Here is a 21685-nt window from a genome sequence, read left to right as displayed (position 1 = left end):
TACTTTTGGGCCCAGTTAATAGTTTGGGTAATTGGAATTTGTACAGTGAGTCAAAGCTATCCACTGGTGCACTATCACCTCCAACATTCTTTGTCCAATGTGCTTCCTGCCACCATGAAGGCCTAGTCATGCAAAAGTGAAAGACGTGAATAAGAGTACACTCAGTAGGCTGAGATAAGTAGGTGACATGATAAGTTTGTCAAAGTTCCGCAGATCATATGGGGTCTCAACCATCAAAACATCGTTAGGGCAGTTTTGACGGCCAGAAAATTGAACCGGACACTTCTCATGCCCAACTTTAGCGCCTCACTCTCCTACAAATAGACCAACTTTTTGTAGTCCCTTCGTTTTGATCATCTCTTCTACCTCCACCGTTTCAATTCTCTCTACAACTTTTTGGAGTCCCTCCATTTTGATAAGCAACATGAATTTCGATAATTTCTTAATGTTTTGTTTGTGGCTAAGGGGAATGTGTGGCGGAAAGGGATATGGCACAACTAGAAGAACATGGCGCCCCTAAGATCAATTGGCATACCCTTATTAAGTTAGAGGGTAAGCGCCCTTTTCATTGGCACGACCACTGGCCTTTCTGGTTCTTGTCCATAATTTGTCTGCCAAAGTGTTCAGAGTTGTATCCTTTCTGGTTCTTGTCCGTAATTTGTCCTCCAAAGTATCCAGAGTTGTATCCAAGCTCAAGAGCTTGAGCTCTCCCACTGGAATTTATTATAACAACATACGAATGAGGCCATTCATGTTCACCCAGACCTAATTTGATTCTATCATGTCATCGACCACCCAATCAAACTAATTTGATTCTATCATGTCATCGACCACCCAATCAGTCGGGTCACACTGGTTTACTTCAACAAGGGAAACTTATCCCACTGTTTTACTTCAATAAGGGAAACTTATCCCATTGTTTGTAAAGTTTTATAAGTTTTATTTATATAAAAAATTTAATAAAATTAATAATTTATATATTGAAAAATTTACAAAATGATAAATTGGAAATATTGTAGTTGTAAATGAGTGAGTGTGATAAAAAAGAATTTAAAATGGTAACTTTCATATTGGAAAAAATTATGAAATGAAAATTTGTAATATAAAAAGAATATATAAAAATACCATAATTTTATATTGAAAAAAACTATTAAATAACAGATTGCAGTTGCAAATTGGTAACTTCTAGATAAAAAAAATTTAAAAACTGTAACACTCTTATATTAAAAAATAGAAAATAATTAAACATTTTAAAATATAAAGATGGTTGATTTAAATTTTTATTAAAAATTAAATAAAAGAATAAAAAATAAATAATTAAACTTTTATAGTTCATGAAATAAAAATTAAATTAAAAAAAAAGGTTTAAATACTATAAGATGTATACTCTAATTTTTTTTCCCTATCTAACCAATTACCAATTCGAATTTGGTAACTATACTTACAGCTACACTGAATTGTGTTTTTGGCCAGGAAGTTGCAACAATTTTCTGGTTTTTCTTTCCTTTGTTCTCCCAAAATCAACACTAAGTCGAATACAGATTCCATACTGTATAAAGAATCACGACTGGAAATATTGGTAGGGCTCTACATATGGTTCTAAGTAGCGAAAATATACCTTTGTGTTAGAAAATAAGAGAGCGACTCGTAGAACAAATCCATTAAGAAAGAACGATAACGGTCTATAGATCAATTTAAAAATTGCAGTTTCCTTACCTTCTCATTAGATTCATAACAAAGCATATTTACATACCAATATGGATATGAACCTATGTTAACATGATTTTCCAAGATCATAACAAAGCATATTTACGTACCAACATGAATATGAACATATGTTAACATGTTTTTCCAAGATCATAACAAAGCATATTTACATAACAATATGAATATGAACATATGTTAACATGTTTTTCCAAGATCATCCTCTAAGCTACGAGACTTATTTTGCAGGGTCTATTGAGACATTTTATTCTCACAAACTAAACCAACAACTAAAAGCTATTTCTGACGAGCACACATTTTACAAAAGCAGCAGACGCTGATGTCTATATATACTATCTACATGTTTCACGTATAGGTGAAACATTTTTTAATTCTATATATAAGTGACCATATAAGAGAATGGGCAAGTTGCCATTTTCATCTTTTGCTTTCTCCATGGAGGCCAGACGACGCTGCACGATATTAAGTTCCAAGGTTCTCTAGCTCTCTGCTTACTGAGTAATTGGAGTGCTAAGAGGGCTGGGCAGGGAGGACCCCCCTGGGGCTACATAAGTGACTTTCTTGTCTCTTCTAAATGTCAAATACAGAATCAACCCTATATACACAACAATGAATGGAAATACCAATATTGCTATAAATATGGAACCTATTTTAGGCAGACTGTTATGGATCAACCATTTTACAAATCCAACCGACAGATAGTAGAGGTTGATGCCTATGATACACCATGCGATCGCCCAAGTCACAACCGTAACCTGCGACACATAAAGAGCAACTGACATTTATAAAAAAAGTATTCCGACATTTTCCAAAGCATTATGAAAATAAATTTTCTTTGTGAAAACTGGTAGTAGCTTACTGCGATTGAGTTCTTGTGAGGACCCATCTTTACGTCACTACTCGTGAACTTCAAAAGCGGAATTATTGAAAATGGCAATAAAAAGGATAATATCATCTGCAGGGAAACAATACAAATGTTACTGATTATCGCTAGGGTAAAACATCAAGCAGTACAAATAGGATAATATAAGAATACAAGTATTACTGATTTTCTCAAAGCTTAAAATATCACCATACAAAGGATGATATCATCTGCACGAAATAAATACAAATATTATTTATTTTGACAAAGTTAAGACAACATATCACCATAGAAAGGATGATATCACCTGCACGAAATAGATACAAATATTATTTATTTTGACAAAGTTAAGACAACAGGGAAAAAATTATTTTTCAAAGTTCGTAGCGTTTTATGAATTTGAAATATGGTGGAATATTTCTTTAAGGTGTGTTACTAACTTTATTTATTCCCGACAGATATTAAATTGTTAAATTTGAATTTTTATTTAAATGTCTGTTTTAATATATAAAATTTATATGGTTTAGATGAGAAAATACTTTAATATTTTGTTTTATGATCCATATAAAAGAAATGAATTTGAAAGAAATTATCTAAATCTGTTTGTATGTTAATGGATATAATTTAATTAATGAAATATCAAGTTATAATAATTAAATTAAATTTACATTAATTGCATATTTTTTATTTTATATATAAATATATATTATTTTAATATTTAATAATTATTATTAATTTCTCTTCAATTATATAATATTTAACTATATATATTTATTTATTAAAATTTAATTAATAAATAAATTAATAGTGTTATTGTAACTTTTCAAGATACCATGTTATATATATTAAAGAGTATTTGCCTCATTATAATTTCAAGATTCTTTTTATCATTTTTGTACATTATTGCTATATTCACACAAAAATATTTAGATATTTTATTATTAATTATTAATCATTAATTATGATAATTGGTATATTTTAGATATTTTATTATTAATTATTAATTATGATAATTGGAATAATTTTGTTATTAAGTAAAATTTATTATTATTCAATATATAAGTTTATTATATTATTTAATTAAATAGTATTTAAGAATTATAGATATATAATTATAAAGAGAAATTTATTAGAATTTAAAATATAAGATTATTTTATTGTTGGCATGAGCATATCAAATTTTTTAAAAGTTAATCAAACTGAACAAACTCTATAACACACTACAATCATGGATAAGCATTCAAATGAATCATATATTAAGTGTGTTCTCTTGACAATCAATCTAAGCTATTAATTAAAAAAATAAAATTAAAAATCAATATATCCTTGAAATAAAAACTTTAAACTTATACTAATCAATTATTTTCCTAATTAATTAATAAAAATATTATAATTTATTAATTTTGGTAAATTAACTTTCTCTTCCTAATTAATTAATAATAATAATATTATAATCTATTAATTTTTATAAATTAACTTTTTGATACCAGATTTACTAAACATTTAATAAACATTTAATTTATAAGGTTTCGCTCAACATTTACATTTAAATTTAAATTTATGAAGCCATAACTAAACTACTCACCACACTAGTTCATTTAGTTCAATTAATTTTCAGTAAAAGATAAGATAAAAGGTATAAATAATAGAAATTAATGTAACTGTAATATAGATTATCAGACCGTTGGATTACTTGTTACTCAAATCCTAACTAATAGAATAGACATTCAGAGCATACCGAGGAAATAATAATCAGTTTTCCTGCACCAGAAGATCCAGAGACGATAGCAACTACCAGAGATGGGATGATTGCAACGGACCGTGTCATAAGATTACGGAGCCATAATCTCATTTTCAAATTGATAAATCCCTGTAACGAAACAGACTCACCACAGTTGGATGTCATCAGAGGAATATAATGGAAATTAGACTGGCAAAATTCAATAATCCTTTCTCTTCAACTGCGGAGAAAGATCAATTCATAACGCACCTCCATGATAAACTGCCCAGCATATGTTCCTGTCATGGCGGAGCTCTGCCCAGATGCCAGTAGTGCAATTCCATAAAGTATTGAGCTCCAGCTCCCTAGAACACTCTGAAGAGGACAAAAGAGGTTTTTCAGTTTATCGATTTAGGAACCTCCCGTATTAAGAGTATGGAAAACTCCTCTTCGAAAAATGGGGATTTAAAGAAAATACACGAACTGCATTGTCTAAATTCAAGCACAATCGATACACCAGGAACTAAGAGACCAGAGGTCGCTATATTTACTAACGAAATTTCTGCAGCCTTTATAAATCTAATAGCAAAAGGTAAAATTCTCCTGATTCGACGAGTCAGTTTCCCTGCAACGTTAGGATAAGGGTTTGAAATTGATAAAATATATTTTTTTCTGTTGAGCTAGTTTTCAGTGAGTTAGTTGACAGATAGTTTTCAGTACAAGTTATTTTAGAAATATATTTTGAGATAGTAGTAATATAAAGATATTTTGAGAAAATTTAATCTATTAATATGGTTAGCACACATACTTCCAGCTTTAGCAAGGCATCCGTGGCTACAGTCACTTCATGACATATATATCCTTTTTTGGCTTCTTGGCTTATTGCGTTCACTTTCAGTAGTAAAGTTTTCAGCTGTCATGAATTTAGCAATATTATTTTTTTACGTTTTGATAGACCTAGATTATTGAGCTTTGTTAACAATACCAGTTTTACATTTCATTAGACCTAGACTATTGAGCTTTGTCAACAATACCAGTTTTCTTATGTGGCGGGCTGTGACATGACTCAAATTATATAATGATATCTAATTTGGTTTTGTATTATATCATCTTGAGTTAATAGAAATTTAAATAAATAAATCAGTTTTAAGTTATTGTAAAATTTATTTAACGACGAGAATGAAAATTTTAATTTATTGTAAAATTTTATTTAATGATAAGAAACCCATACAGTCTCCTCAATGTATTTTCAATTATCACCCTCACTATTTATTGTGGTATTACAGCTAGATTTAAATTTAGGATAGACAAACCAGAGAGGGTAATTAAAAACAAACCAACCCAGTAGAGAGAAAAGTCAGTGCGATATATAAGGATCTTGACTTACTTTCAGTAGAAAAGATGATTTATTCAGGTCCAAGTTCGCGCAATTCGCTTGATTGTCCGGAGATAGGCTTGTGGAAGAGCACACTGCCCCGCTTAAAGAAGTAACAGCCACATTGATGACGAATGAGATAAATAGAGCGATTCCAGTTTCTATGAGGAAATATCTGCACGCCGACTGTAACATACATGACATTCCAAATCATTTCATAGATGTTTGATTTGATTAGTGGAACATCGATACATGTATGGTTTCAGAGCTGTATAAAAGGTTGAAATGTACTTACATTAATTGCATCAACAGTAGGTTTTACTTTCCTCGTGAGCACCAAGGCAGAATGAAGAAATAGATTGTGCCTGGACATGGATGATTATATTATTAGTTATATCGTTTGTCAGAAATGTTTTACAGAAGACATTCATGATGAAAGAAGGCCACTGGATCCCATTGAAAGGCATGGGATAGACAGCTGGATCAACTAAACATTTCACAACTTGTGTAAGATAATATTTTGATGGAATTAATAAAAGGAAAAATGATAGAACTTTACGGAGTAATCAAGGCTCCAATTAGTGAGATGGCCAGACCAGTGGCACCTTGCCCACTTAACTGAGGAACGAACATTCCTTTAAAGAGCTCTCCGGGTTTAGGTTTTGCATATACCAGCTCTGCAAGGAAAGCCCCCAACATCGTAAACAGAAGAAGAGCAATGAATACCTCCAATTTTCTCATCTAGATTTGATTACAACACATGTTAAAAGATTTCCAAGGAACAACATTTTGATAAGAAAATTAAGGAGCAATCTAGTATGAAAGGACATGAATGAAATATAATGGAAAAGATATAGCACCCCAAATCTTTCTAATCCAAGAAGAACGAGCGTACTGACTCCAGCTATGAGAACACCAGCCCAAATAGGTATATGCAACAGCATATTAAGAGCAAGACCAGTTCCAATAACTGTCATAAATACAGTGTAGTAGCGCGGTAGGTAAATGAGAAATTAATTACCAATATGTTCACTACTTCATAAGCAGTTTGCAATTTAAAATCGAAAAGCAAGATAGAAGATATTTACAGAACACATGATGCTAACCTTCAGGAATATCCGCTGTAGTAACAGCCAATTCTGATAGCAGCCATAAGACATAAGTTAATTTCCTCGGATACTCTTCTCTGTAGTGTTGGGACAGATGTTTGCCTGTGATGTTAACAGTTTCATGGGTTAGGATAATACTTTGTTAGGAAAATATGAGCATATATAACTGTCTAAGAGAGGAAACCGAGGATGGGTCTCTGGACAGACCTGTCACGACTCCCAAATTCGCTGCAAGATATTGTATAAGGACGCCAAAAACAGATCCGACAAGTATGATCCACAGTAGCTACAAAGGAAAATATATTGACGATAAGGATCCCCTTCGATCACCTCATGGCAATTTTACGCAATGAATAAACTTACTGATATTAATTAGTCATTTCTTTAGACGTATTATTATAAAATATCTTGAAATTTTATGAACGTGAAATCAAAGTGCTATTATACTCTTGATCATAATGTATTTGTTTAATATTATTATAAAATAATATTGTGTAAAAAAATTATATAAAAAAATAATTTATGAGTTTAAACTTCAGAACTTCTTTAACGAAAACAGTGAAATGCAGAGCATAATCTCATTTAAATTCAACTACATTAATATTAAAATATTAGTGGTTGATATAGTAAAAAAATTTCATAAATATAAACAAAATATTTTTGTAATATGAAAAATGCTTTACTAATTGTATACATTTATTTGATCAATCATGTATAAAAAATTTATTTTTCAATTTTAATTGGAGAAAAAAAATGAAATACACATATATCGTAAAATGGACCATTTTACTAAATAAATTTTTCTTATATATTAATTTTCTCATAAAATTAGAATATGAACTTGTTAGAATTGGAATAATCTCAAATCCCTAAGAAATGGGTGAGCAGAGGAGCCAGATGGCATGAATCTATTTTTTTTAATTTATTAAAAGTGAATGCAACTTAACAAACTCTATAACATTCAAATGAAACATATTCCTTGAAAATCAATCTAGGCAATTAATTAAAAAATAAATCATCAAATCCCCATCCACCTTAAGTTGAAATAATATGCCTTCAACAATAATCTCATCAAAATTGTGTAGACTTATTTTTGCAACAATGTGTTCAATGTATAAAAACATAAGACACAAACAAAGTGATATCAAAATATAAAATTAGAAGAATTAGATATATTTATTTTAAATAGATAAGAAGTTATATTATCAACCACTATCGAAAATCACATAACTATCAATAAAGAAAATACATTCTTTTAATATATAATTATAAAAAGGAATATGTATAATATTTTATATATTAAAATAAAATAAAAATTTGGTTCCATATGTGGGTTAGTTTAGCTGATCGAATTAATTGAATATTACATTTATATATATATATATATATATATATATATATATATATATAATTATAATTTTAATATATATAGTTGAGGAAAACACTTTTAACAAATAAAATCTTTTTTGAGTTGCACTAAATTGAAATATATATATAAAAGATTTCATTATTCATTTAAAGAAGTAATATTTGAAGCAATCTATTATTTTTTTTTACCAAAGTTGTAAACTAAATTTTTCATATCATTTGCACGAATAGAGGTACTCTACAACTAGTTTGGGAGAGATGTTGTAACCTAATTTCATATAGAGATATAGTATGAGGAAGAAATGTGTTTTCTTAACTACTTAATATGGAGATGAATAAAAACAATAATACCTTTTACTATGAGGAAGAAATATAATTTGTTCACCACTTAATACAGAGATGAGAAGAAATAGCATTATTGATGTTACATGATATGTAATTCATGTTTATTTTACCTTTGATATTTAAAACAACAATATATTAATAACAAAAAAAAAATTATTGCCAACTATAAGTGAAATATTTCAATGTCTAAGATAATTTTATATCTAATTTATATTTAGAGAAAAATGAAGTAATTTAAATTAAAAAAATTGTTATGTTTTCACTTTCTATAACTATGAAGTTATGTAATTTATTTTATTTCTAATATGGAGTTGATATATAAGATTTAAAAAAATAACAATAAAAAGTTTAACGCGGATTATAAATAGAATATTTCAAAAAATAGGTTGAGTAAAAGCTCTTAACAAGAAATTCCATTAATAGTTGCTTTCTAATTCAATGTATGAGGAATATTTGTAATTATTTCAATGGTTAGTGTGGATTTTATGCATAGTATTTTAGAAAATATTAATAATAAAAAATAAAATATGACGTGCATGTTTTAACATTTTTTTTGGTAAGTAAGAGTGGAGCCTTCAATTAACCGAAAAAATATTACATATGGTACACGAAGTTACAAGTGTAAAGACCCACAAAAGATAGACCTGTTGATGATCAACAAACAATAGGGTTAACAAAACCCAAAACCTTACACACATAACCAAAATTAGTACCCTAGTCATTATTACTAAGTGCTTAGACTATTGATCTCTCCTCAATTCTTATCGCTCAATCTCCCCATTTCTTATCCTTCAATCTCCATTGTCGATCTTACCTTCAATCGGATGGTTGATATTCTCTCCGATCAACAGAGTTGCACGGTGATCCTGCACCGTAGATCAAAACCCATTTGATCCGACGGTCCTCAAGATATCAATTCGTAAACTTGCACGGCACTTACCCGCTTTATGGATCCAATATAGACTATAACCTTGGTCTATAAAAACTTCGGGTCCGCTCTTAGACTTAACCTTCGTTCATTTTAAAACCCGATAACCATTCGATATTGAAGGCCATCAAATCCTATGGCCTGCGACCTTTCAACTAGCATGTTGTTTACCACATTCTCAACACCCGTAGTTAGCTATGATGTAAGCATTGACTGCGGGATCGACGATTACGATTTACTACGGCACTTCAACCAGGCTCAAGGACTTTCACTCTTTCCTCCTCTCGCTAGTCTTCCTCCTGCTCATTATTTGTGGTCTGGAAGTAGTCCATGTCTTTGGCAGCTTGTTGATGACAATCTTCACTTAGTTTACCAGAGGGTATAGAATCCCAGTTGTACCAAATATAACTTTCCTTACATAGCACTCCTTCATTCGCTAGACGATCATCTAACATATTGGCTTTTCTTCGCACATGAATGAAACTGACGGTTCTCAGGGTTCGCAAGTGGGAATGAATACGCTGAAAGGTCTGCGAGAGCCTCCAATGTTTTGACACTTTTCCAGGTGCCGTTCCATTACACATTTTCTTGGCCATATTAATGACCAATTCTGATTTAGCTTCAATGATGGCATTGTGTAAATTTGACTCCATCAAGATTTCCAGGCACCGCTCTAAGGCCATGAGCTCCGCCATGTTATTAGTGGTAGTCCCCAAATGACTGTGGAAGATATCCTTTATGCTCCCCTACTCATCTCTTATGACACTGCCAAATCCAGCCATCCCTGGGTTGCCCTTAGAGGCCCCGTCTATATTGATTTTCAAAAAACCATGAGGAGGAGGCTGCCAGAAATCTTTACCAGCAGTTGTTTTGCTCACACCATTGACAACGCCTTGGGGAACCAGAGAATGGAGACCCAACTACAGCAACATGCAAGCTTCCTGGGGTGAAGGGGGGTCCTCAAGAATTTTCCACATAAGGGATCCTACTATATCTTTGAGTTGTCGTAGAATTTGGACAATGATATTCTGGGTCGATCCGGATTTGTTCTTGAAAATCCTGCCATTGCGTTCTGTCCAGACATCCCAGATAATAAATCCTAGAACCAGAGTCCAAGCCTTGTCAATGATTTCATTACCTGAGAAGTCTTTCCTCCAATTATTCAACGTGTTTGTGATGTTGAGTCTGTCCCTGTCAGTTTCCCTGAAGACTGAGGCTGTCCAATCCCACAAGGTAGAGGTGAAGGGGTAGAGGTTTAGTAAATGTTCCATCGTCTCCTCCTATAAGCCACATAGATGGAATTTGGATGGGCCAACAAATCCCCTTTACAGAAGATTCTCCCATTTAATAATTTTCTTTTGGTGAACCAACCACATAAACAACTTGATTTTCATCCATTCCGAGTTCTGTCAAAGGTCATTCCAAACCTGATCAGGGTTTGGATACTCAAAACCTAGGGCCATGTGTTTAGCTTCTTTGAGGTTAAAGGTGCCTTCGTTGTTTCGACCCCATCTCAGTTGGTCAGACGAGGAAGACACCACAATCTTCCTCTTCTCCAAGTCAAGAGCAAGGAAATCCACCTAGGCCTTCAAAGGACTGTCTTCACTGTAACCAAGATTCTTCCACATTCTCCATTTACCATTGTCCCTTACTTGATCCCAGAAGTCACTTACCATAATTAAACCTTTGTTGTCAGTGTCCTTTTTGAGAGCGATTAGTTCTTCTCTAAACAAATTTGGTTCCTGCTGCCAGTTATCCTCCCAAAACCGTGCAAGGTTCCCAGCTCTGATGTCCCAGAAACTATGATGTTGGACAATGGCTCTATTCTCCCAAGCAAGGTTCCAAATGTGGAAGCCCTTGATGAGCCCTGGCATTTCTGATATGATCCCTCTCCTGCCAATTATTTGCATATTTCTGCTTCCAAAGCTTGGCCCAAGGAGTTATCGATTCCTTGAGCCACCTCCACCAAAGTTTGGATCCTGATACTCTGTTGAGGATTTCAGCGTCATGAAGCCCCAAACCACCATGGACCTTAGGTTTGTAGAGCTTGTACCAAGCTACCAAAGCCCACTTCTTTTTCTCTTCCCCTTTTCCCCAAAGAAAATCTCGATGAATACTCCTGATTTGTTGCATAACTCCTTTGGGAGCAGGAAGAGCTGAAAACATGAAAATGGGTATAGCCTGAAGGACAGCCTTTGTAAGCACAAAACACCCCACCAAATTCAAATACCTGCAAGTCCATTTCCTTACTTTATCCTGAAGTTTATTAGTTACCAACTCCCACACTACCTTACTCAGAGGTTTGTTAGTAAGAGGCATTCCAAGGTACTTGGAAGGTAACTGATCCCTTTAAAACCCAAGAATTCTGGTCAGGTTCCTCCAAATAACAATGTTGGTATTGAAAAGAAAAACCTTTGATTTGTCAAGGCTTACCTCTGTACCAGCGGCCAAATCAAAGTCATTCAGGATTTGTTTGAAAGCTCTGGCTTCATTGACCGTAGGAATTCCCTGCAGCATTATGTCATCAACAAATTGTTGATGAGTAGAAGCAGCACCATCTGCAGTAAGTTTCAGACCCTGGATTCTTCCTTCAGCATTTTCCCTTTTGATCACTCTGCCTAGCCCTTCCATCATGATAACAAAGAGGAAGGGGGAGAGTGGATCTCCTTGTCTAAGACCCCTAGAGGTTATAAAGGTTCTAGAGGGAGAGCCGTTAAGCAGAATGGAGAAGCTAGCCATGGATACAAGGGCCATAACCCATCTTATTAAGTTGTGGTCAAAGCCATAAGCTCATAACACTTCCTTGATTTAAGACCAGCTTAGCTTATCATAAGCTTTTGCTAGGTCTAGTTGCATGATCATACTAGCTTGCTTATTGCTCTTAAGAGAGTGTACCACCTCGTGAGCTTGTATGATGTTGTTGAGAATTCGTCTTCCTTCCAAAAAACCAGTTTTCTCCTCTGAGACGAGAGCAGGAAGAAGAGGCTTGAGTCTGTTAGCGATCACTTTGGAAATAATTTTGTACACCACATTACATAAGGCTATGGGCCTAAATATGTCCGATGTCATAGTTTTTTCCTACTTTGGAATCAAAGCTATGAAAGAGGCATTAATAGCTTTCAAAGTAGTTTTGGATCTTCTAGAGTCTTCCAGAACAACAAGGATATCTTGTTTGACTGTTTCCAGCAAGCTTTGAAGAAATCCACATCGAAACCATCAGGGCCAAGAGCTTTCCCATTTTGCATCTCATTGATAAATTCACTAACCTCCTCTTCAGACACGGGCATGCTAATATTGTGGTTGTCTTCCCTGGTTACAAGCTTAGGAATGAACTTTGTGAATTTGCTAATGAACCGAGATCTGTCGACGAGAGGCTCCTCTGCTATGCTAAGGAAGTTCTGAACTAGGACATATTCCATTTCTTTGTGAGAGACGAGCTCTTTCCCTTGAGAATTTTTAAGTTTGGAAATTCTGTTATGAGATCTGTGATCCAAGGTTGATCTATGAAAAAACTTCGTGTTTCTTTCTCCTTCTCTAGTCCACTGCACCCTCGATTTCTATCTCCAAAAAATATCCTCTTGTATGCAACGATCTTCCCATTCATTCTAAAGAGAGTCAGACTGAATTTTCCATTCCTTGGTAAAACCCTTTGAGATAGTGATCTGATTAATCTCCTGGAGTTTCTACTCAACTTCTCTTTTGGCTTTAAAAATATTGCCAAACTTTTTTTTGTTCCAATCTTTAAGCCTAGATTTGATGTGTTTGAGTCTTTGTTGTAGCATGAACATTTTAGTGCCTTGAACAGGCCTATCTTCCGTCAACCATTTGTAAATATTGTCAGTGAATTTAGGGTGAGAGAGCCAGATATTTTCAAACCTAAAATGGTTTGTTCCTCAATGTACCCATAAAAGTAGCTTCAAGCTAGACAGGCTAGTGGTCCAAGCCTCTAAAGGGAAGGATTAAAGCTGACATATCAAGGCCTTTGATAAGGAGGTCCTCTGAGATTATGAATCTATCTAATTTAGAGGCGACTTGAGAAGCCCCTCCCATCTTATTATTCCAACTTAAAGTGTCATTTATTGTTTCGGTGTCCACTAGCGCCATGTTATGCATGAAGTTTTCGAAGGCAATGGAGTCTCTTCCTAGTTTTCTAGGATCTCCTTTTTTCTCTGTAAGAGATCTAATCATATTGAAATTTCTTTCCAAAATCCAGGGCATATCAGGATATCTCTCTCTCAGCTCCTCAAAGGAGGTGAGAATCTTAAGTTTGTCTTCTAGTTTTTGAGGACCATAGATGTTAGTGATCATGTAGATCTCCTTATCACCCAAAGGTTGAATCGCCAGCGATAGATAGTTCCTAGAAGCTGTAACATCCAGGATTCCAAGTTTTTAAGGATCCCATAGAGTAAGAATCCCACCCACCGAATTATTCGCTTTAACCTATAGATACTCATACTTGATTAACCATTTGTTGTGTATCTCTCTGATCTTGTCCATCGAACATTTTGTTTCCTGAATAAAAGCCATATCTTATTTTTCTTATTTTATTCTACTGCTAAGATTTCTTTGTTTCCTTTTACTTCCTAGACCCCTAATGTTCCAGGTTGTAAGCTTCATTAAGAAAGGTTTGTAAAGGAGTAACTGGTAATATCTTTCATCTTCCCTGAGTTAATCATAAGTTCCCACACTCAGATAGTAGCTCATTCTGTTTTTTTCTTCTTCTCTTCCTACTCGGGTTCTTGGAAGAAAGCATCAGTGTATCCTCCATCATTTGCCCTCCCTTATTCTCTTGGTTGTCATGGTTTCTTTTGACTCTAGAACACTTCGTTTGTGATCTCCAGAGGAAGAGTTGTTGAACCCTGTCAAACTCCTCTTTTGGCAGAGAGTCTACCCCTTTGGTGATTCCCTGCTCCAGAAACGTTTCTAGATCTAAATTCTCCCTCTCTAGAATCTCCTGCAGTTCATGGTCTTCCATTCTAGCCTCACTTGGGGTCATCTCGTTGTCCCTGCTGAGCTCCATCATGCTCGGCAAATCATCCATTTGTTTGTTGTTTTTTGGTATATCCTCCATATTAACATCCCTTTCCTTCTCAGTGGGAATATTCTCCGATTCCTAGTTTGTCCCATTGTTTTCAACTTCTTCTTTTAAGATCTTGAAGCTGTTTTGGTTCGGTTGTCCATCTTCAGTAATTTTCTTTTGGTACCGCTTGCCTCCTTTCCCTTTACCCCCAACCTTAGTAAAACCTTCGAGATCCTTGCTTGTAGTGGCTTTCGTATTGCTCTCCAGCTTGTTCGTTTGGCAGTCCTCATATAGGTGCTTGTGTTCATGGCACTTACGACATCTAAATGGGGCGTGTTCATAGTCCACTGCCTGCACCCATTCCTCGTCATACACTTCTAAAATGATTGCATCTGGAAGTGCCCCAGATAAGTCCATTTCCACACATATCCGGGCGAAAGAAGTCTATTTGCCTCTTAGAGTAGCATCTGAGATCTTTATAAAATGCCCTAGCTTGTTGTCGATAGCCTTTAGAGACTCTGGCAGCCAATAATCTAAAGGGAGGGAATATACTCTTATCCATACCGGCACTGAGGTGAAAGTTTCTCGTTCTGGGATAAAGTTCATTACCCATGGTCTCATGTAAAGGCTTGTAGAAGCGTAAAAATAGGGTCCTCCCTCGAACACTCTATTTTTATCCTCTAAGCTTGTGAACACCACCGTGAAGAAGCCCTTCGACCCAAGGTGAAGGTCAATTTTCCCCTTTGATTTCCAGTGGTTCCTTATCCATTCTTGCAAAGCCTTCTCCGTCGGCCGAATCCCCATAAATTTAGAGATAACAACATAGTCCGCCATGTTTTCTCTGTGCACCTGCAGTGCTCGATCACTTAAAACGACTCAAGGAATAGTGGTCGACCTGGGTTTACAAGCGCGTGATGTACTCACAGGAGCAATTTTCTGACTACTAACCTCTGTTATCTTCTCCTTACTAGCTTCCTCATGATTCTCCTCCTGTCTTTGAGGTCCGATGGTTTCCCATTTTTCTTTATTCGTAGCCTCTGACCATCTCCGTTGGTTTCTTGAAGCAATGTGATCCAACTCCCTTGCTTCTATCCACAACCACTTGATTGTAGGAGGGAGCTAAACTCTCTCCTCCGCGCCCCGCCATGGTGACCAATGACAAAACGCTAAAGCAAAACCCTAGTTTAGATTTGGAGAGCCCGAATCCAAATACTTGAGGGTCTTCCTGGTTTCTTAGTTCTTTTAACAATTTAATGTGGAGGAGAATTATAAATAAAATATTTTAATATCAGTTACAAATATATTATACCATTTTAGATCCATCTTAGTTTCCGATCTACTAAGTGCAGAGAAGAATCAAACTTCTTTTCACTCTAAAAAATGTTTGCAACTCAAAAGATTTGATCCTTCTCCGTACTTATTAGATCCAAAATTAAAATAAATCTAAGCTAATTATATATTAATAAACAGTTAATTACTCAAAAATATTTGAAAACATATATTTAAAATAAAAATAAAAATAAAAAAAAATTATTTAGTATCATATACCCTCTAAAATAATATCAGATACACTTGTGTATAAAACACTTCTATTTCACAAAATCTCATTTGATTTGTTGTAAACTGAACAATATAAAATACTTCAATCTTCCTATCTTATAGATATAATGAGTATTTCCTATCACGTATATAAAATGAGTAATATATCTTATCTATATAATGAGTATTTCCTATCACGTATATAAAATGAGTATTTGCTATCATGTTGTATATCTTGCTGTGTTGGGATATACCTCATATTTATACTGCGCCCCTGCCTGCAAATCAGATTCCACTGAAATACAAGGAAAGTAAAGAATAATCAACTCATCAGACTCAATCGAGACAACGAGAATTACCAATAGTCAACATATGAGTCCCTTTTTTCGCTTGCGGCTCACAAGAATATGAAAATTGCTTACCGCATCCAGGATCAAGGAAGGCTATGGCGATCATAATTCCCGGTCCAATATACTCTAGTAATTTCTTCCATGCAGGTTTTAGTTTCTGTAATAATTCACAATTAAAAAAGATGATAAGTGACTAAATTTTCGAATTCTTTTGCTTGAAAATCAGCCTACTCCAACGCTTCAGCCAATCCACCAATCCGCCAAATTTTTGAAGTAATATTTAACATTTTATAGAATACGATGCAGCCAACTCGTTCTCACGCCAACTTAAGTTGAAAGGTGATAAGGAATGTTCTGCCACCATTATGAAAGGTGATAAGGAATGTTCTAAATTTTTATGTTGATTGCAGGTTTTGGAATATGACTATAGGAAAGAGGTTAAAGAATTGATTTTTTTTCTGATGGTTAGAGATTCAGAATATTCGTAGAATTTACGATCACTATAAGTTAAAGAGGAATGCTCTTATAACTGGAAATAAGTTAAAGAGGAATGTTCCTATAACTGGAAATGGAATGTTACTATAACTGGAAACGGAATGTTACTATAACTGGAAACTTGTGGGATGAATAAAATTATAGTGATTTGCAGAATTTACCTCGTCTGTTATCTTAATGCTGTCTGACATGGACTCTATTTCTAGTGCAGCGCTGCCCTCTAACTGCTCAGGTCTCTCCACTGATCCGTCATTCATTGCTTTCGAGTCTGGAGTCCACAGTCTGTCAGCACCTGATTTTGGAGGCGAATGAGAATTCAAGGAAGCTCATATGAAGCACTGGATATCGTTCTCATTATATAAATAGATTTTATGAATCAGACTAACATAAGGATAGTCAATTTTTAAACACACTACTCATATCTGTCCGATTCCCAAACATTCAGAAAATCTACAATCAACTTAACCTCACCGTATAAACTCCCCAGGCAGTCAAATAATGAAACAAAAGCGCAACGAGGACCGGCGGTCGGCGGAGATGGTCCCACGGTTTGCCGCCGCCAATCACTGTCGCTTTTCTCGCCTGACGTAGACAACACAATTGTTTAATAATTGGCTGTTAATAGTGGTAACCGGTCGATATCAAGCGAGCGAGTATTCTCACCCTAATCTTAAAATATATATTCGATCGTTTCGTGTCCAGCGCGGGGAGTGTTTTACATTGTTATTTTTCCAACCACTTTCACGCAGACGTTCTTGGTATTTGTGAAACCATTGAACGTGGTTCTATTATATTATTTCCAACCACTCTATTTTAAGTATATTGTAACGTAAGTCTGCCTCTATATGTAAGTTTTTTAATTTAAATACCTTGGATGTCTCCCTATTATAAGTCATCCAAATAAAATATTACTTAAAGTAAGGTTGATTCCGATGTATTCACTTATCCTTGCGGATATTAATTAATGCAAAGTCTAAATACTCGCGAGATCAACACAAATACGATGCAAATAAAGGCAACCTTCTAACTCTATTTCTCGCCGTAGTCTAACGAGGCTGACTAGTTGCCGGAAATTTTGGTTATATTTATAGAAAATTTGATTATGATTTTTGTAAATTGAAATTATGGTTTTTAAATTTCAAAATTTTAGGTTTTTAAGACGTTTTTGATGGTGCTAATTTATTTCCACTATCAAAAACAAGATTCAAGCACTGCCTCTACAAGATTTTTAAAAAAAATTTGCCCAGATTCCGGTCGTTCTTGCAATTCCTCCACCTCCATAAACGACTCCCTGTTTCTATGGTGAAGTCTGACAAACACTGTAAATATATCTGGTTTAATTTTTTCATTTGAAGTTAAGCATATGCTCAAATTTGAATTTGATTTTAAAATAGAATTAATTTTAAGATGATAAGTCTAAATTGAAGTATGAAAAGTTTTTCTACTACTTTAATGAAAACAATGCAAATTAAAAATTCACGTTCAATAAAAATGCAAATTAAGGATTCACTTTCAAAGCACCAGACTCTTATGAAACATTGTCGCTAAATATTACTTCATTTAAGTTTATTGAATCTGAGCTATAAGATACTTACATAATCACATAACATTTTAATTAAAAATTATTTTATATAAAAATTAATATAATTAAATTACTATAATACAATCTGAAAATATGAAATATAAGTGATAATAAAAGTGATAATGTCATTTTCATAATCATGTCGTACGTGATAATGTCTATTGCGTACTGTAACCTTTTTCACGAAGATAATTAAGACATAAAGCATGCACATGTGAACAACAATTCATGTCACTCCACTGTATCAAGCGCCGACATTGATGATGACATATCATATAATTTGAAAACATTGTAAAGTAACCCTTGAGCGTGATAAGTATTTTAATGGAATTGCTTTTTAAATTCCAAATTTTAGTGGATGAATATTTATTTACAAACACTAATGTCACTGATTCATATTTACTTTATCACATAAAGATTTTGGGTGTTATGTTCTTAATCTGCAAAATGATACCCAATACAAAATATACGAAGAAAAGATATCCAGAACACATAATAGCAATGATTTTATTATTCAGAGAGTAATGTTCATTTGCTTCTTCGAGGGGGCAACCTCCAATAAAGCAGAGCTCGATTACAAAATAAGACACGATACTCCTCGAAGGGAGTCTCTATCCTTTATATATCTGATACATGCAATACCACGGGCCAATACCGTGGGTTTTATTAATACCATCTATCTAATACTATGGCCCATTTGCAACTAACTGTGGTCCCGTCATTAATTGCGGGTTAACCACTTACAAATATTAATATGGGCTTTATTGACTCTTGACTATGACGTGATCCCATGACATAAATAAGGGGGTTAGGGTGGGACCCTAACATGCCCTTCCCCTTAAGACTAGCCTTGTCCTCAAGGCTGAAGCTGCGGAAACTGCTGAAGAACAGTGGTTGGTTCCCAAGTTGCATCTTCCGGAGAGGTGTCTTTCCATTTGATGAGGACTTCCTTAATCATGCGGCCGCGCAGGTGTTTGTCTCTTGTGTCTAGAACCTGTTTGGGTTGAAGCCAGATTGACCCTTCTTCGTCCAATTCAGGTAGACTGGTTTGAACTCGGCAATTGTTCCCGATCACTTTCTTGAGGCACGATACATGGAAAACTGGATGGATTTTTGCAGTAGGTGGCAAAGCCAACTTGTAAGCCACTTATCCAATGCGCTGAAGTACTTGGTATGGTCCGTAGAATTTTGGAGATAGCTTCTGACAACCCTTGTCTTTGAGTGATGTTTGCTTATATGGTTGCAACCTCAAAAAGACCTGATCCCCTTCTTGAAATTGGCACTCTGAGCGATGCTCGTCTACTTGTTGCTTCATGCGGTTCTGAGCTTGATGAAGATTCTCTCTAAGATGGGCGAGCATGGTTGCGCGGTGTTGTAGGAGTTGATCCACTGCTTGTACTTTGGAGCACCCCTTGAGATAAGAAGTAGGGGAAGGCGGAAGTTGACCATATACTGCTTCATAGGGAGTCATTTTGGTGGTGGCATGATAGTTGGTGTTATACCACCATTTAGCCAGAGGTAACCACTGTACCCAAAGTTGTTGCTTTTCTGAAGTGAAACACCTAAGGTAGGTTTCTAGATATTCGTTGACGGCTTCAGTTTGACCATCCGTTTTCGGATGATAGGAAGTACTAAGTTTTAGTTGAGTGCCTTGTATCCTGAAGAGTTCCTGCCAAAAATTACTGGTGAAGATCCGGTCACGATCGGACACGATAGAAGTGGGCATGCCATGCAATTTGAAAATCTGATCCATGAAATATTGAGCGACCAAAGTTGGTGTAAATGGGTGTGGTAGTGCGCAGAAATGAGCATACTTCGATAGTCGGTCCACAACCACCATGATGACTGACTTGTTCCCGGATTTTGGAAGACTCGTAATGAAATCCATAGAAACTTCCATCCAAATGGATGTCGGAATGGGCAATGGTTGTAATGTGCCTAGTGTGTTGACTGTTTCCCCTTTGTGGCATTGACAGACATCGCATTCTGCTACAAAAGTAAGGATGTCTTTTTTCATGCCTGTCCAAAAAAATGATCTTCTGGTGCAAGCATACATCTTCTGAAAGCTCGAATGCCTGCAATGGGCGATGAGTGCAATTCTGCCAAAATGCGACCTTTGAGGGTGGATGTTGGGGATATTACGACTTTGTCCCTGTAGCAAAGAATATCATCCTGCCACGAGTAGCCCTTGGTGGAATTTGGATCTACTTGCAATTGAGAAATGAGTTGGGATAGCCCGGGGTGTGAAAACCATTCCTTGCAGGCCTCTTCAATCCATTCTCGAATGGGGAGGGAAATTGCTAGCAGAGTACTTTCTTCCTCAAATTGGCGAGATAAGGCATCTGCTACACTATTGTCTTTCCCTTTCTTGTAAATGATCTCATAATCATATCCCAGCATTTTGGCGAGCCATTTATTTTGTTGTGGGGAGGATAGGCGTTGCTCCAAAAAATATTTAAGACTGTGATGATCTGTGCAGATTTGGAAACGTCGCCCTAATAAGTAAGGTCGTCGGGTCTCGACGGCATGTAAGATGGCCATCATTTCTTTTTCGTAGGTAGATTGGCCCAGATTCCTCCCACTTAGTTGTTGGCTTGTGAAGGCCAAAGGTCGCCCATCCTGCATTAAAACCGCCCCAATACCGGTCCCCGAAGCATCACATTCAATGACAAAGGATTTGGTGAAGTCAGGTAGTGCTAAGACTGGAGTGGAACACATGGCGTTTTTGAGAGCGATAAATGCTTGTTGTGCTTCCTCATTCCAGAAGAAGGAATTTTTCTTTAGGAGTTGAGTGAGGGGCTTCGCTATGCGGCCATAGTTGCAGACAAATTTACGATAATAGCCTGTGAGACCCAAAAATCCTCTCAAGCTCTTCAAAGTCTTAGGTTGAGGCCATTTTTGCATTGCCTGGATCTTTTTGGGGTCCACCTTGACACCTTCCCGCCCCACAATGTGGCCCAAATACTCAACTTCTTTCATGCAAAACGAACACTTGGACATCTCGACAAATAATTTATGCTTGCGGAGAGGTGTAAGAGTAGATCTACATGCTGAAGATGTGCTGCCCAAGTGCCACTATAGATGAGGATGTCATCGAAGAAGACAAGGACAAATTTCCTGAGATAGGGTTTGAGAATGTGATTCATAAGGCTCTGAAAAGTAGAGGGGGCATTACAAAGACCAAATGGCATGACCAAGAACTCATAATGGCCTTCATGAGTTCGGAAAGTAGTCTTGGGAATGTCGACTTCCTTCATGCGAATTTGG

At 35.4% G+C, this 21685-nt stretch overlaps 1 protein-coding gene across 1 annotated transcript in view; it reads right to left on the bottom strand.

Annotated features, from left to right (window-relative positions):
* Positions 1–1920: 1920 nt before the first annotated feature.
* LOC149265225 (metal transporter Nramp6.2-like) overlaps positions 1921–21685 on the bottom strand; it is a 101294-nt gene continuing 81529 nt past the window's right edge. The window contains exons 3-16 of the mRNA XM_089402227.1: positions 17308–17418; positions 16998–17128; positions 16414–16498; positions 16246–16286; positions 6999–7077; positions 6789–6893; positions 6543–6652; positions 6242–6423; positions 5978–6047; positions 5695–5868; positions 4578–4682; positions 4326–4457; positions 2585–2680; positions 1921–2480 (exon numbers count right to left, since the gene is read on the bottom strand). Coding sequence (XP_089258353.1) covers positions 2217–2480; positions 2585–2680; positions 4326–4457; positions 4578–4682; positions 5695–5868; positions 5978–6047; positions 6242–6423; positions 6543–6652; positions 6789–6893; positions 6999–7077; positions 16246–16286; positions 16414–16498; positions 16998–17128; positions 17308–17418 — 1685 coding nt within the window. The 3' untranslated portion in view covers positions 1921–2216. The remainder of the gene's footprint in view (positions 2481–2584; positions 2681–4325; positions 4458–4577; positions 4683–5694; positions 5869–5977; positions 6048–6241; positions 6424–6542; positions 6653–6788; positions 6894–6998; positions 7078–16245; positions 16287–16413; positions 16499–16997; positions 17129–17307; positions 17419–21685) is intronic.

Source organism: Pinus tabuliformis, chromosome 6 (assembly GCF_031772625.1).
Source record: "Pinus tabuliformis cultivar Carrire ecotype Pingquan chromosome 6, CPIR1, whole genome shotgun sequence".
Lineage (NCBI taxonomy): Eukaryota > Viridiplantae > Streptophyta > Pinopsida > Pinales > Pinaceae > Pinus > Pinus tabuliformis.
The sequence above is the reverse complement of the archived record's forward strand: the minus strand, read 5'-3'. Positions and strand labels throughout refer to the sequence as shown.